Genomic DNA, 14,046 nt, shown 5'->3' on the forward strand with positions numbered 1-14,046 from the left:
ATCCTGAAGATGGAGGGGTGGGAGATCCTTCCCGACTCCGGCTCCTGGGTAGAATGTGCAGCCTGTGGGAAACAATGTAGCCAATCCTGAGCTGTGCTGACAATCTGTTTGGCCCATGCCACAGTCAAGCTTCTGGTCGGCTGCAGGTCAATCAATCTTCTTCCCCACAGACCCTTACTTTTTTTTTTTAGACTTGCTTTTGCTGAGTGTGGTGGTGCATGACCTTAGTCTCTACACTTGGGAGACAGAGGCAGGCAGATCTTCTATGAATTTGAAGCCAGCCTGGCTTACAAAATGAATTCCAGGACATCCAGCCAGATAGAGTCACATAATAATACTCTGTCTCCCCCAAAAATATTTGTATTTGTATAAGTGTTTTGTCTACGTGTAGGTCTGTGCACCATGTGCATGCGTTGCCTGTAGAGACCAGAAGAGGGCGTGGGATTCCCTGAAACAGAAGTTAAAGATGTTGTGAGTCATCATGCGAGTGCTAGGAATCAGACCCAGATCCTCTAGAGGAACAGTTAGTGCCCTTGACCTCTGAGCCACTACTCCAGCACTAAGATTCTTGCTCTTAAGATTCCAGCCACTGTTTCCTGCCCAGTGTCCTAATCATGGGCTTTTTCTACCTTATTCAGCCCATGTCAGCCTGTGTTGATAAAATACTAGAGAAAACCAACTTAAGGGAGTCAAGACTTAGGTTAGCCCACAGCTTTAGAGGTCCCAGCCCATCATAGCGGAGATGCTGTGGAGGAATAGAGAAGTTCAGATCATGGCTGCCCGGAAGCAGAGCAGAGAAGGGAGGGACCATGACTAACCTTCAAGGGCGTGCCTCCAGTGGCCTGTTTCCTCTATCTAGGCCCCACCTCCCAAAAGTTCCAGAATATTCCAAATAGTACCATCATCTGTGGACAAGGTATTCAGTGCTTGAGCCTGTGGTGGAAATTTCACATTCAAACCACAGCATCCCACCCTTAGCCTCCGAAGGCTCACTGCCGGGTCATGATGTAAAACGTGTTTAGTCCACCCCAAAGAGTCTTAGTAGTTAAAAAGTCTTACTAGATGCCCCAGTTTCTTTTCTGTTGTTGTGATTAAAACACTGTGACCCAAGCAACTTATAAAACCAAGTCTTTACATTTACAGTTACAGAGGGTTAGAGTCCATGATGGCAGAGGGAAGGGCTGGAGGCAGGAACAGCTGAGAGCGCACACCTTAGAACATGATCAGGAAGCAGAAGATGAAGGGAGGCTTCGGAAGCCTCAAAGCCTGCTCCTGAGACACACTTCCTCCAACAAGGCCACACCTTCTAATCCTTCCCAATCAATTCTACCAACTGAGGACTCAGTATTCAAACAGTAAGTCCACGGAGGGCCATTCTCATGCAAACCACCATAACAGAGTTTCAACATTTTCCCAATATTTGGGACCAAAGTCTTCCGAGACTCAAGGAAAAGTCTTAGCAGTGAACCCCCATAAAATTAAAAACAACAACAACAAAAAAAGATCACATCCATCTGAGGCGTACTGGCACAGAATAAACAAATCCTGCCGGTAAAGAAAAAAAGTAGGAGAAGAGCAAAGAAGAATCAGGCTAGCCTAGCAGGGCGATGTTAAACTCTCTAGACCATGTCTGGCCTGGAGTGCGTGCTATTATGATGTGGGCTCCAAGGGACCTGGCAGTCCTACACATTATCATTTTTAATCCGCATGACCTCTCTCTCTTGGGCTGGTCCCACTGGTCCCACAGCTGACCTCTGCAGATAGATACTCCATACTTCTGACATCTCTCCTTCCTGGGGTCTCTATGGAAGCTTAGGCTTCACCTTCACAGCTTTATGCACTGTCCTCGAAGGGACTACCTGCAGGGATCTTGACCCTGCCACACATTTCCTGACTTCTTGGGCTTTCTTTGAAGTTTGTGTGGAAGCCTCTGTGATCTTCTAACTGTTGAATTCTAAACACCTTCAAAACCAAAATCTGCCATTAGCTTGAGTAGAAATTTTTAGACCATGACTACCACAGCCTTTGAATTCCCGAGCATATGCACACAGTTTAAAAACACTTTGGGAAACAACTTTGTGGGTAGCCCTGTGTGAGCTGAGAACCCCAAGGCCCTCTCTGCTCAAGGGAAATACTTCAAAAGAATCTGTTCTTTTACACACACCCCCTTGTGCCCGCACTGAGTGAGGCTCAATCTAGTTGATTCCTAAGATACCCTCATGGCATCCTTTATTAGCTTTTGTTTACTGATGTTAATCTCTTCAGAAATTATGTCTCTCATAGTTTCAACTAGACTACAAGGTTCTTTGGTTTGTTTGTTTTTAACTTTCTGTCTGCATTTTGCTCCTAATACCCATGTAAACTTGTCTGAAAGCAGCTAGCAATCGCTGTACCACAGCCTGAGTGCTAGACTACCGTGACATTTCAACAGGTTGATTAGCCTGTAAACTCACCTTCCCACAGAGTCTTAGAACGTGGGTGAGGGGCCTCTTGTCCTGTTAACATCTTGCCCAGTTTCCATCTGCAGCCATCATGAGGGCTGTCTTCTTCGTCCATATTACTATCATCACTCTGCTATTCTGAGCACCCATCAGAATGTCCCACCAAGCTCTGCTTACAGTATCCTATGGCTTCCCCACACTTCCCTTATTCTTCCTGAAAACCAGTTCTAAAAGCTTCTGAGCCATGTGGTAATATTGTAGCAACAAATCCTCTTCTCTGGCACCAATTTTCTACACTGGTGAGACTTTTTTTTTTTTTTTGCTGTAACAAATTGGTGGAATGAAACAACTTAACAGAAGACATTTTCTTCTTTTTGAGACAGAGTTTCTTTGTGTAAACTTGGCTGTCTTGTAACTAGCTCTGTAGACTAGACTGGCCTTGAACTCACAGAGATCCACCTGCCTCTGCCTCCTGGGTGCTGGGATTAAAGGTGTGAGCCACCACTGCTGGAGACATGAAGATATGGTGGAGCAAAACAGCTTATATTTTAGAAGCCAAGAAGCAGAATAGAAAGAAGAGGAGGTCCAACTCCTAAAGTTCCCAGAACCTCCCTAAACGGTACCAATAGCTGGAGACCAGGCATTGAACACATAAGGGAAATCTCCTATTTATAGCAGGAGAGATTGGTAGACTGGCCTCATTCTTTGTACCCAAGTTCACCCCCAAGAGTTTCTACTCCTGATGCTTCTACCTCATATCTAGCTGAGGGCTAGATGCCCTAAGGTGGAGAACTCCATCCAAGTCCCCACACATGGGATATTTGGCTGGACATCCTGAACCCCACCTGTTGCCTGCTCTGAGCACTACTCACAGATCTCCCGTGGATCTTCCTACGTGTACACATCATCCCTTGTGATCTTACAAGAGGTTTTCAGCTGCAAGCCTCAGCATTCTCCACCCTGATGCCTCTGCCAAAATCCAGGAAGCCCTGGGTTCCTTGACACTGGACTGGGCTAGGTGTCTCGAGAACTGGATCTGTGTGGTGTTTCTGTATTGAGAGAGCCAAAAGGATATCAGGGAGAAGATGTATCTCAGATTGCCCTGTAGGATAGCCCAAGCTGAGGGAAGCTTGGCCATGAGGCCCCTCATGATAACATGAGAAATGATGAAATTCCAGCTAGGAGCCTAAAGAACTCACTATGCTATAGACCGAAGTGGACATTCTATGGTCAGACTATAGCACCAGTGTCCCAGGAAAAGCAGCTGAGCAGAGCCTGTGCCTGGGAGATGGCAGGTTCATTCCATGTCACTAGGATGGCCATGTAAGTTCACTGGACTGTTCAGTCAGGGTGGGTAGGGGGCAAGGTGTAAATCTCCCAACTACAAAGAACTTTAAGACACATGTACAGGTGAAGAAGCCCTGTGTATGGCTGCAGTTTGCAATTCCAATATGTAGGTGAAGTTTTTCTGTCTGCCAGTCAGCTCTGTCCCATCAGTTGGCTCCCCCAAATGACCACACAGAGACTTAATATTAATTATAAATGCTCAGCTGATTCCTTAGGCTTGTTACAAATGAGCTCTTTCAAATTAAATTAACCCATATTTCTTATCTACACTCTATCATGTGGCAGTACCTTTTTTCAGCATGGCATGTTCATCTTGCTTCTCTCCATGTCTCCTTGGCAACCCCACCTTCTTCTACCCCATGCTCTCCTTTTTATCCACAAGTCCCGCCTAACCTTTTCCTGCCTAGCTATTGGCCAGGCAGCTCTTTATTAGTCAATGAGAGTCATACATATTCACAGTCTACAAAAAGATTGTTCCACAGCACCAACACATGGTCCCACTTCTTGGCCAGTGGGGGGGGGTCAAAGTGTCCCCGAAAAGTAGGGCTAGAGTTCCCTGTAGATATCATCTTAGTACTGAGCATTTGGGGTCCACTGGGGCCAGACACAGCAGCCTGCTCTGAACAGACAGACGGGGTTCTGGCTGTAGCTGTGAGGGCTCACCCTCCTCTAAAGTCAGGAATGGACCATGCTGAGAGAGGCCCAGAAGTTTGTTCCACTGCTTCCCCACTCCAAAAAGGTCCACACCTCAGCTCCCTCCTCTAAATCCTCTTCTGTAGTTTGGCTCTTTGGGGTTCCTAGACTATATTAGAGGAGGTCCCTGACTAAAGTGAGGATAAGAAAGGAAGCTGCCTCCAATCAGGACTGAAGGGACTGGGGCCGCCACCTGCCTACCTGCCCATTCCACTGAACCCCAGATCCGAGTACTTGCAAGTTGAAGGAGCCAGGGAAGTGCTTGGTGACAAACGACAGAAGTGACTTCAGTATGTGTCAAGGAAAGATAGAAATTTATTGAGTTTGCTATCAAGGAACACCATAGGCTGGGTGATTTATAAACAATGAACCTTTATGGGCTCGTGGTTCTGGAGACGAGGAAGTCCATAACTGAGGCATGGTGTCTGGCATGGGTCTTCTTGCCAGGATCTTCCTATTATCTCACAGGAAGACACCTTAGATCAAGAGGATGTGAAAAAGCATACTCAAAAGTTTTATGTACTCCTCTAATTAGCATTAATCTGTTGTTGAAGGTGCAGGCCTCCTGGCCTAATCAACTTTCAGATATCTTACCTTAATTTAACATTATTGCACTGAGAATTATATTCACAGTACTTGTTTGGGGAACATGTTTAAACCGTGGAACTGCAATACAGAAAAGTGAACAGATCCCAGCTAAAGCCAGGGCCTCCACCCAGGGAGCTTTCTCCACCCAGGGATCCAGTTTACTCTGGCTCACTCCACTCTGAGACAGCCTCTCTCTATCCCATCCCAAAGGTGTTGACAAAGTCCCTGGCATCCCCAAACAATCCTCCATATAGATGCACCAATTTCGGCTAATTTCCTCTATGTCGGAAAAATCAGGTTATCAGGCCCTCAGCGTAACCTCTGAATCAGTCCTAGAGCCAGGTGACTCCAGCTGGCTATGTAGAAGACCCAGGACATCACTCTCCCAAAGGGCTCCCAGGGATGCTGGTCCCTAAAGCAGAGGGCTTGCTAGGCAGACAGCTGCTACAGATGCCTTCATAGGGTCATAGCATTCGCCCATGCCGCTCTTCACATGGATCACAAAAACGGTGGAGGACAGATCTGAACTGTGCTGGGACACAGGGATCCTGGTGTCTTGGTGCCAGAAGAAGGCCTGATTCTTGCCCCCCCCCCCTCTAGTCCCTTGAGTTCTGACTGGCCCAGGCCCTTCTCTACAGAGCCGTCCAATGTCCTATAGGACCCCTAGCTTAGTGTCTGTCCCACCCACTGCTCTGTTAGAGCCAGAAGGCTGGATCTGTCCTCATTCATCAAGTCCCTATCACCCACATAGGACTAAAGTGCATGCTTGGGAATGAAGGATGAATGGATGAATTAATGAATGAATGTCATCCCGTGTAGCAGAGGGCAAGGAGCAAGGCTGGCAGCTCTCCAGTCAGCTTTGCACTTTCCCATCAGTCAAACCTTCTCCTCCGTCACTGCCATCTCCTCAATGGGTACAACACACGCCTCCACCCCAGGAGCTGCCAAGCTAAGGAAAACGCCCCACACAAGATTTAAGCTAGTTTTTCTCTTCTTTTAAAAACTCGTGATTGGGGAATACCAACGATTTAGAGTTCTTGATTTTTTTTTTTTTAAGTTAAACCATACACGCACCAGATGGCTTCAAAATGAGCAAATATTGGGCCAGTTCTCGTGACCTTCCTCAGGAGATGAGGGGCTTGGAGAGCAGTGGGGAAAAGGAGGAGACAGCCGGGAAGAAGTGCGAGGTAAAGCCAGCCTCGTGACTCATCCTCAGGGTCGAACTGAGGCTCCAGGTCACAGGGGCGGTGGAGCCCCTGGCTCGGAAGCAGACGCAGCAGGCTCACTGCTCGCCAGATGAGTCTGCCAGCGCTTCTCCACTAGGGGCGGTTTCCGGGGCGACCCAGCTTTCCTTCGGACCCGGGGAATCCCCATCCCAGGAGCTCCCAGGTCTGAGTGCTGCCACATCTTGGTCAAGATCCTATCTCTCCAAGGAGCTCCAGTTTTCTCCTTTGTCAGCCAAGCCCAGTTCGCTGCCTGGCAGGATGGGAACAAGTTCACAAGCCTAGTGTGTACTACTTTTTCTTAGTCTGAAAGGAGTTTGGCACTGAGGATCTCATTACATGAAGAAGAGCCGTGTGTGTGTGTGTGTGTGTGTGTGTGTGTGTGTGTGTGTGTGTGTGTGTACAAGTTCACAAGCCTAGTGTGTACTACTTTTTCTTAGTCTGAAAGGAGTTTGGCACTGAGGATCTCATTACATGAAGAAGAGCCGTGTGTGTGTGTGTGTGTGTGTGTGTGTGTGTGTGTGTGTACAAGTTCACAAGCCTAGTGTGTACTACTTTTTATTAATCTAAAAGGAGTTTAGCACTGAGTGGCACACCCAGTGTGTGTGTGTGTGTGTGTGTGTGTGTGTGTGTGTGTGTGTGTGTACAAGTTCACAAGCCTAATGTGTATTACTTTTTCTTAATCTGAGGGGCACATCACAAGAACAAGGGCCCAGTGTGTGGTTGTGTGTGGTTGTTTGTGTGTGTGTGTGTGTGTGTGTGTGTTTGCGCTCTGTGCATACCCGGCCTGTCTTTAACCTCAGGAGGAACTGAGAGGTACGTTCTATTGTTATCATAGTTTACAAATGAGGAAACTGAGGCACAGAGCGATCGGTCCCCCTGGCTAAGGTTTCTCGTCTAATATGTCTGACTTAAAGTCTGAACTCAAGGTGTTTGCCGCCGATTGGCCTTCCTCCCTCCCCTTACAGTAGGGACTGACGCTTGGGAGCCGCCCCTCACTTCTTTCCTTGAGTCTTGGGGGCCCCCCGCCGTTGTCACGACAACCAGGGACCACCAATGAGGGGCAAGCAGGCGGCATGAGGCCCCGCCCCAGCCCCACCCCTCTCAGGGCTAGTGGCTGGCTATAAGGGCAGGAGGCCGAGCGGCGGGAGCCCGAGCCTGGGAGCGCGAGGCACAGAGAGTCGTCTGAGTGTCTGGAGCGATCGGCAGCCACCATGTGCGGTGAGTGCAGGGCAGCCTCCCTCACAACCTTTCAGAGCCTAGGCCAGAGAGCCAGGCGCCGGGGACCTGCTGGGGGCGGCGATCGTGGGGCTTTCATTAGCCAGGCCTGCCTTCCCCGCGCCCGGCCCCGGGGTGACGTCTCGGGGACATGGGGGGCGTGGGGAGGGGGACGTCTAAACTCGGTGTGAGAAGACCCAAGTCGGGACAGCACAGAGTAGAGGCAAACGGGGCGGGTCCCCGGCTTGGATCTCCTCCTCGCTGAGGTATCTCCACCCCATGGATCCGGAGGGCTCTTCCATCCGTTGGCCCACAAAGGCCGCCGCGAGCAAGCTTAAGCGTCCTAGGCGCGGAGTGGAGGTCCCGAGTCCCAGTCCGCCGCGCCCACCGAGGACAGGCGAGCTCACCTGTGCGGTGTCAGCAGCCCGCCCTGGGGCGTCCGGAGCAGCTCCGGGTGCTCTCGGGAGGGTTGGCGCGTCTTTCTGGCGACCCGAAATGAACCTCCTCCTGTCCCTAGAAGGGTGGGTCCTGTGGTGAAGGGTTCTGGGAGACGCGGGAGACAGTGACTCCCCGGAGCCTTGGCCCGAAGCTAAGAGCGGGAGCCCAGGACCGGATAGCGGCGCAGCCTCGGGCGACGCCGACGCCGAGGTGTCCGCGGGGCTTTGGGAGCAGAAGGGAGGGCGGCCGCCCTAGGCGCACATCTGCAATTCCTTACCCTCCTGGCTGGCTGGGCAGCCTCCGCTGGCTGGCTGGCCGGCCGGGGAAAGCCGGGAACTTGTGGGACAAAAGGTCACTGTGCTTTTTTTTTTCCCTCCTTGAGTAGGATTCAGTTACCCACTCCAGCCCCCTGCGGCTGGAGAACCTGGTGGAACTTTTGAAGCCATGAAAGGCGCCTCTCTGACTTTGCTGAGGGCTTGCGAGGTGGGGTGTGCCAGGGGGTGAGTCCAAAGCCAAGGTCTGTACAGGCCTTGTTTCATGAGCCAGGAGATCAGGGAAAAGGAACCACTGACTGACCAGGGAGCGGGCAGAGGCTTTGAGACACAGCCCCGTCCAGAGAGAGCTGGGGTCCGTTTAAATTCCTGGCCCAGCAAACAGAATCTTAGGACTCCCAGGTATCCTTGGCAATGTGTATGTAAGGTTGTCTCGGGCGTTTCGGGACCCAGAAATGAAACAAAGATGGAAACTTTGTCAGATTCAAAGCTCCCTAGGTTCGATCCCTTGCAGGTCTCTAACCACTGGTGGCCTTAGAGTCAGACTAATGCGAGAACCTCAAACTATTTGAACTCTTTGGCTTTCCGTGCTGGTCCTCAGATGGCCCTCCGAACCCACCATCAACCGCCTGAGCCTTCCACCCTGCTTTCTCCTAGCCTCCGTCTTTCTCTAGTGTCTTTCCAAGGAGGACTGTCTCCTCTAACTCGTTGGGAGAGATCAAGTTTGGGGTTATAACCAACCTGTATCCTTTCTAGACTTTGGTATTGATTTGTGACTGAGTAGAAGCGTCCTGGGGTCACCAGAGAACGTCTAGGACTGAGGAGAAGTCTTGGCCCCGCTAAGCTTCTATTCGAAAATTCGGGTGCGCCGGGCTCGGAGGCCTCCTCAAACTTTAGGGGTTTTTTTCTTTCGAGGTCATTCTTACTGATGCTTACCCCAGCCCCTGCCTTGAGCCAGGGATCCTGCAACATCCTGACTACGGATTAAAGCGTGCTCCGTCGCTTCCCAGGCACCCTTTGTCCCAGGTCCAGAGCTCGCAGCCCAGGTGCCTAGACTTGAACACATCGGTCTGGGTTCTCTTGGATTGTGTGATCTGTATGTGTTCGTCACAGGATAATGGTTTTTTTTTTTTTCCTTCTATGGCTGTGTTCTCTTGTAATTTGGTGAATTTTACAGGAAAATGGTAATGATCATGCTTTTGGCATAAGGATACAACAAATATTGAACCAGTTTCCCTCTGCATTTAGGGAAACTGAGGCCCAGTGAGGCCTATCTGAACAAGAACTTTCAGGTCATTTCACTTCCCTGGGCCACGCCTGTTCGTTTCATCCAAAGCAGCCTCAGGTTTCAGGGGTCAAGAACAAAGGCCTGTCCTTATCAGCTGGCTGATGACCATGCTCTGATGAAGTCTCCACCCACAGAAAGCTGGGGCCCAACAGGATACCACCCTCCACTCAAAAACCTCCAGCGTATTGAGAATTTAGCTGAACTGTCCCTTAAAGACCATCTTAGCTTGCTTTCTTGTCGCTCTGAGAAAATGTCCAGACAGAAGCAACTTAAGGGAGAAAGGTGCTTATTCCAAGTTACAGTCCATCATCGTGTGTGTGTGTGTGTGTGTGTGTGTGTGTGTGTGTGTGTGTGTGTGAGAATCCAGGTTGCAGGAGCAGGCGGCTTCTAGACAGATGAAATCCACAGTCATGAGCAGAGGGCAGGAATGAATGCATGTAGCCCTTAGTTCTCTGTCTGCCTCCTTTTCATTCAGCCTAGCACCCAGCCCATGAAATGGTCCCACCTACATTCTGAGTGAGTCTTCTACCTAAACTAACCCAAGTTTTAAAAAAAAAAATCTACTACAAGCATGCCCACAGGCCAGCCTAATCTAGACAGACCTTCATCGAGACTCCCTTCCCAGGGGATTTTAGAAAGATTCACTATTGAACCTAACCACCACAGGTACCCACGTGCAGTTTTATTGCCATCAGAGAGTTGCTTGCATCCTGTTGACTTTCTGCCGATAGAAAGGTTATTGTATTCTTTACGCCCCTCCCTTGCAATCCTCCTCCTGTTCTTTTATTTTTCATGCAGTCCCCATGAAGGATTGCCTGTGGAGAGGTCTATGTTTTCTAGGCTCTGGGGTTCTAAAGGTCATGTGGCTGTGCCACCCACTTCTAAGAAGGGACAGGTGAAGAAAATGGCCATCCTGCTGTAGTCCAGTTTGTGGTCACAACAGAATAATCCAGCTGGCAAATACTGCCAGCTGGTACCTCAGACACAGGCTACACCCTGGTAGTGCCAGACTGAACCAGGCAGACAGACAGCTTTTTGTTCAACACACAGGGTTTAAACATTTTTTAAAAATTAGTTACCAGATTACAGAATTAAGAGAGCTCATAAAAGTGTTTGTGTGTGTGTGTGTTCTCGTGAAAAAAAAAATATTCAAAAATGAGCAACCTTGGGTTCTTATTTCTGAATGGCACTCTGGTGGTCTCTTAGACAGCCACAAGCTGTCTCCTGGATGTCTCACTCAGTGAGACATCATAGAGTTTACCTGATGACTCCCAGCAGTTTGGAAGACCAGCACAGTGTAGAGGAACAGAGAACTAACTGTCAAGAGGAAGGAGAGGCCAGTGATGGTGCCTGCAGACTCAAATGTGAGCGCCACAGAGAGAGGGGCTGGAAGGCATGCCAGGCTATGGACACAGCATTCTGTGTCTCGCGGTCACGTGACCTCCTCCATTTCCATGGCCAGTTTCCCTTTGCCTCCCTCTTAAAAGGACTTGTGATTTTTTTGGGAGGGGGGGGGCTCTCAGATGATCTGAGGCAGTCTAAGATCCTTTTGCTCTCATCTTTAGAGACTTTCCTCATATAAAGCAACCTCTACAGATTCTGGGGACTAGGGACTGATACCTTCCAGGGCAATTATTTATCTTGCTGTAGATAGTCTCTTCCCAGGTACCATCTCCAAAACTGTTTGAATGCTTGGAATCCTGGATGCTCAAGTCTTGCCCTTGAGGGCCTAATTCAGAGGTCCATAAACAGGTCCCTAAAATCCTATACACCCAAGCGCCCTGGTCCCAGCACTCTCAGACCGAGTGAAGGAGCATTCAAATACTACCCACCCCCACACATACACCCCTCCCCTGCCCAGCTTCATGGGCATTGTTGTGCTACATGTGCTGGTTGGACCAAACAGACCTCCTCATTTATTTAAAAGTTAGCTGCTGTGCCATGTAATGAAGCATTACAGAACCTCTTGCCCTCCAATATGGAACACATTCTTCCTGTTCATCATGTCCCTAAGAGAAGCAGTCATGGATTTTATTTTCCCAGATTTGTTCAGAATTGCACTCATGTGTGCATCCAAGCACACAAAGTGTATCTGCTTGTATATAGCAGCTCTCGGGAAGCGTTGTCCAGTGTATGAGGACTGCACCCAGCTGGAATGCAGATCTTCTGTGTCAATAGCTTAGGTAGTGTCGGTCCAGGGGGATTAGAAGACTTCTTCCAATATTCAAAATCGAATCAGCTATGACACTCATTTCTTTCTTGTGACATTTCAGTTCGTAGCTGGATTCTTCAGAAGGAAGCAAAGTCTTCTGAGAATTGGAGTTGATGAGGACATAGACAGACTTGGGGGTCAGTTGCTTGGCTTAATATCACTCCAAGCCTTGGTGAAAATGGGCAAAACAGAGACCCAGGGATGCAATGGTATATATTGCTTTCTGGCTTGCCATTAAAAAATTAATTATGTGTATGTGTGTTCATGTGGGTGCAGATGCCCAAGGGGCTAAAAGAGAGCATCCGGCGTGTGGAGCCAGAGCTTCAGGCAGTACTCACTCTTACCCACCGAGGCATCTCTTCAGCTCCTAGTTTGCTGGTTTCTATGGTATACATTCTTCCGCCACAGCTGGTTTCAGGTGAGGGTCATGGGAAGTCCCTGAATGAGTAATTGGGAAACATAGCACCCAGCTGCTTCCTGGAAGCCCCCGGGGCAATCTCAGCACACCTACACACACCTCTAGTAGTGATGTTGGCACTCATTTGGGACCTGAGCTTGAGTCCTTTGGAAGAGCTGTACGCACCCTTAACCACAGAGCCATTTCTCCAAGCCTGTGGTAGAGCGTTTGAATTCAGCCATTGTTCACTGAGCAGGATTCCCTCCATGCTGGCTGTCCCCTTCTCTGGGCCTTCCTATCTTGTGCTCCTCCATGGGTTAGCCTTCCTTACCGGGGTTTTCGCAGATCCAGAAAAATTAGCAAATTGTGTGTCATGGCCTTGGTAAACAGCACTTAAAACAAAACAAAACCAAAAAACCAAAACCAGTCTCATGTAGCCCAGGCTGACCTCAACTTGCTATAAAATTAAAGAAGACCTTGAATCTTGTTTTTTTTTTTTTTTTTTAAGAAGAGTTTCTCAGGGCTGGAGAGATGGCTCAGCCGTTAAAGGCTAGGCTCACAACCAAAAATATAAGAAGAGTTTCTCTGTGTAGCCTGGCTGTCCTGGAACTCCCTCTGTAAACCAGGCTGGCCTCAAACTCACAGAGATCTGCCTGCCTTTTGAGTGCTGGGATTCAAGGCATTCACCACCACTACCCTGTTGACCTTGAACTTATAATCCTCCTGCCTCTGCACCTCCCAAGTGCTAGAATTACAAGTGTGTGTGTGTGCATGTGCATGAGCGCTTTCGAGTACTCGTTGGAGGCTAGAGGACACCAGATCCCTGAGCTAGAGTGTCAGGACATTGAAAACTTCCTGATGGGGGTGCTGGGAACTGAACTCCATCCTCTGTTAGAACAGCAAGTGTTGGGTCCATTCAGTGTTCAGGGTCAGGACTTCAGAATCACCATTCTGTAAGAACTCGATAGTGGGACCACATATTGCATGGTGTGTCCACTTTTACTCTCCCCATTTTAAGGAGGGGGCAGCAAGAATTGTTATTTGCACATCAATTAATTGGTCTAAACCAGTCTACAAGAGTGAGGGCCAGTCGGAGAAGGCACAGTCTCATACCCTTGGCTCAGTGACTTCATCACACCTGTGGGCCCTGCTCAAGAAAGTAGACCTGCCTCAACTTCCCCAACACAAACACAGAAGAATTTCATGAGCATTTCCTTGAGACAGAGAAACAAACAAAACAGCCAACTTGACCCTGCTCTCCTGCTTAGACAGTTATTTCCTTTCTGTTAGACTCCTGGTCTTTTTGATTCTGAGAACGGTGGTAGTCAGTAGGAGGCTCAACATTGGGTACCCTAGCCTGGGTGGATGGTGATGTGGTTCCCATGGTGCAGGGCCCTTCTCTGTGAGGGTTCAGGCTGGGCCTCTGGGTGGAGTTGCTCGCCCTCATTCAGGGTGAGGACAGTGTTCTCATTGGGAAACCAGTGTACAGAGATGGACTACCAACAGGATCAGGGGAATCCCATCCTGCCCTCTTTATCCTCTAGGTTCCCATCCACCAGTCCTTCCCCTCCCCCACCACTCAAGGGATTGCTGATCAATTCTAAGTGTTCAGAGCTGGCTGGGTACTCAGAAGAAGCTACTTCCCTGAACTGGTCATTGTCATTATCTGTCACTTGGAGGCCGAGCTCTGAACTTTAGGGGCCTTTGTTTATATGACTTCTGTGGAGACTGGGTCTCTGAGTGATCTCACAAGCCTGTGTAGAGGGGAGATGATTTCTAATAAACAGATCTACCTTTGCCTGGCTGAGTGTAGCTGTCTCAGGCCTACTTCCAAGGCTGCTTGCCTTTGGTTATCTCCATCCATTTATTTATTCATGCATTCATCCATTCAACAACTGTTTATTGTGCACCTAACATAGGTTTATGTGG

At 49.1% G+C, this 14,046-nt stretch overlaps 1 protein-coding gene across 1 annotated transcript in view; it reads left to right on the plus strand.

Moving 5' to 3' along the window:
* The first annotated feature begins 7,340 nt into the window (after window positions 1-7,340).
* The window catches only part of Gfpt2 (glutamine--fructose-6-phosphate transaminase 2), a 47,001-nt gene continuing 40,295 nt past the window's right edge, over window positions 7,341-14,046 (plus strand). The window contains exon 1 of the mRNA XM_006987101.3: window positions 7,341-7,513. Coding sequence (XP_006987163.1) covers window positions 7,507-7,513 — 7 coding nt within the window. The 5' untranslated portion in view covers window positions 7,341-7,506. The remainder of the gene's footprint in view (window positions 7,514-14,046) is intronic.

The sequence above is a fragment of the Peromyscus maniculatus genome, chromosome 8 (genome assembly GCF_049852395.1).
Source record: "Peromyscus maniculatus bairdii isolate BWxNUB_F1_BW_parent chromosome 8, HU_Pman_BW_mat_3.1, whole genome shotgun sequence".
NCBI classification, from domain to species: Eukaryota; Metazoa; Chordata; class Mammalia; order Rodentia; family Cricetidae; genus Peromyscus; species Peromyscus maniculatus.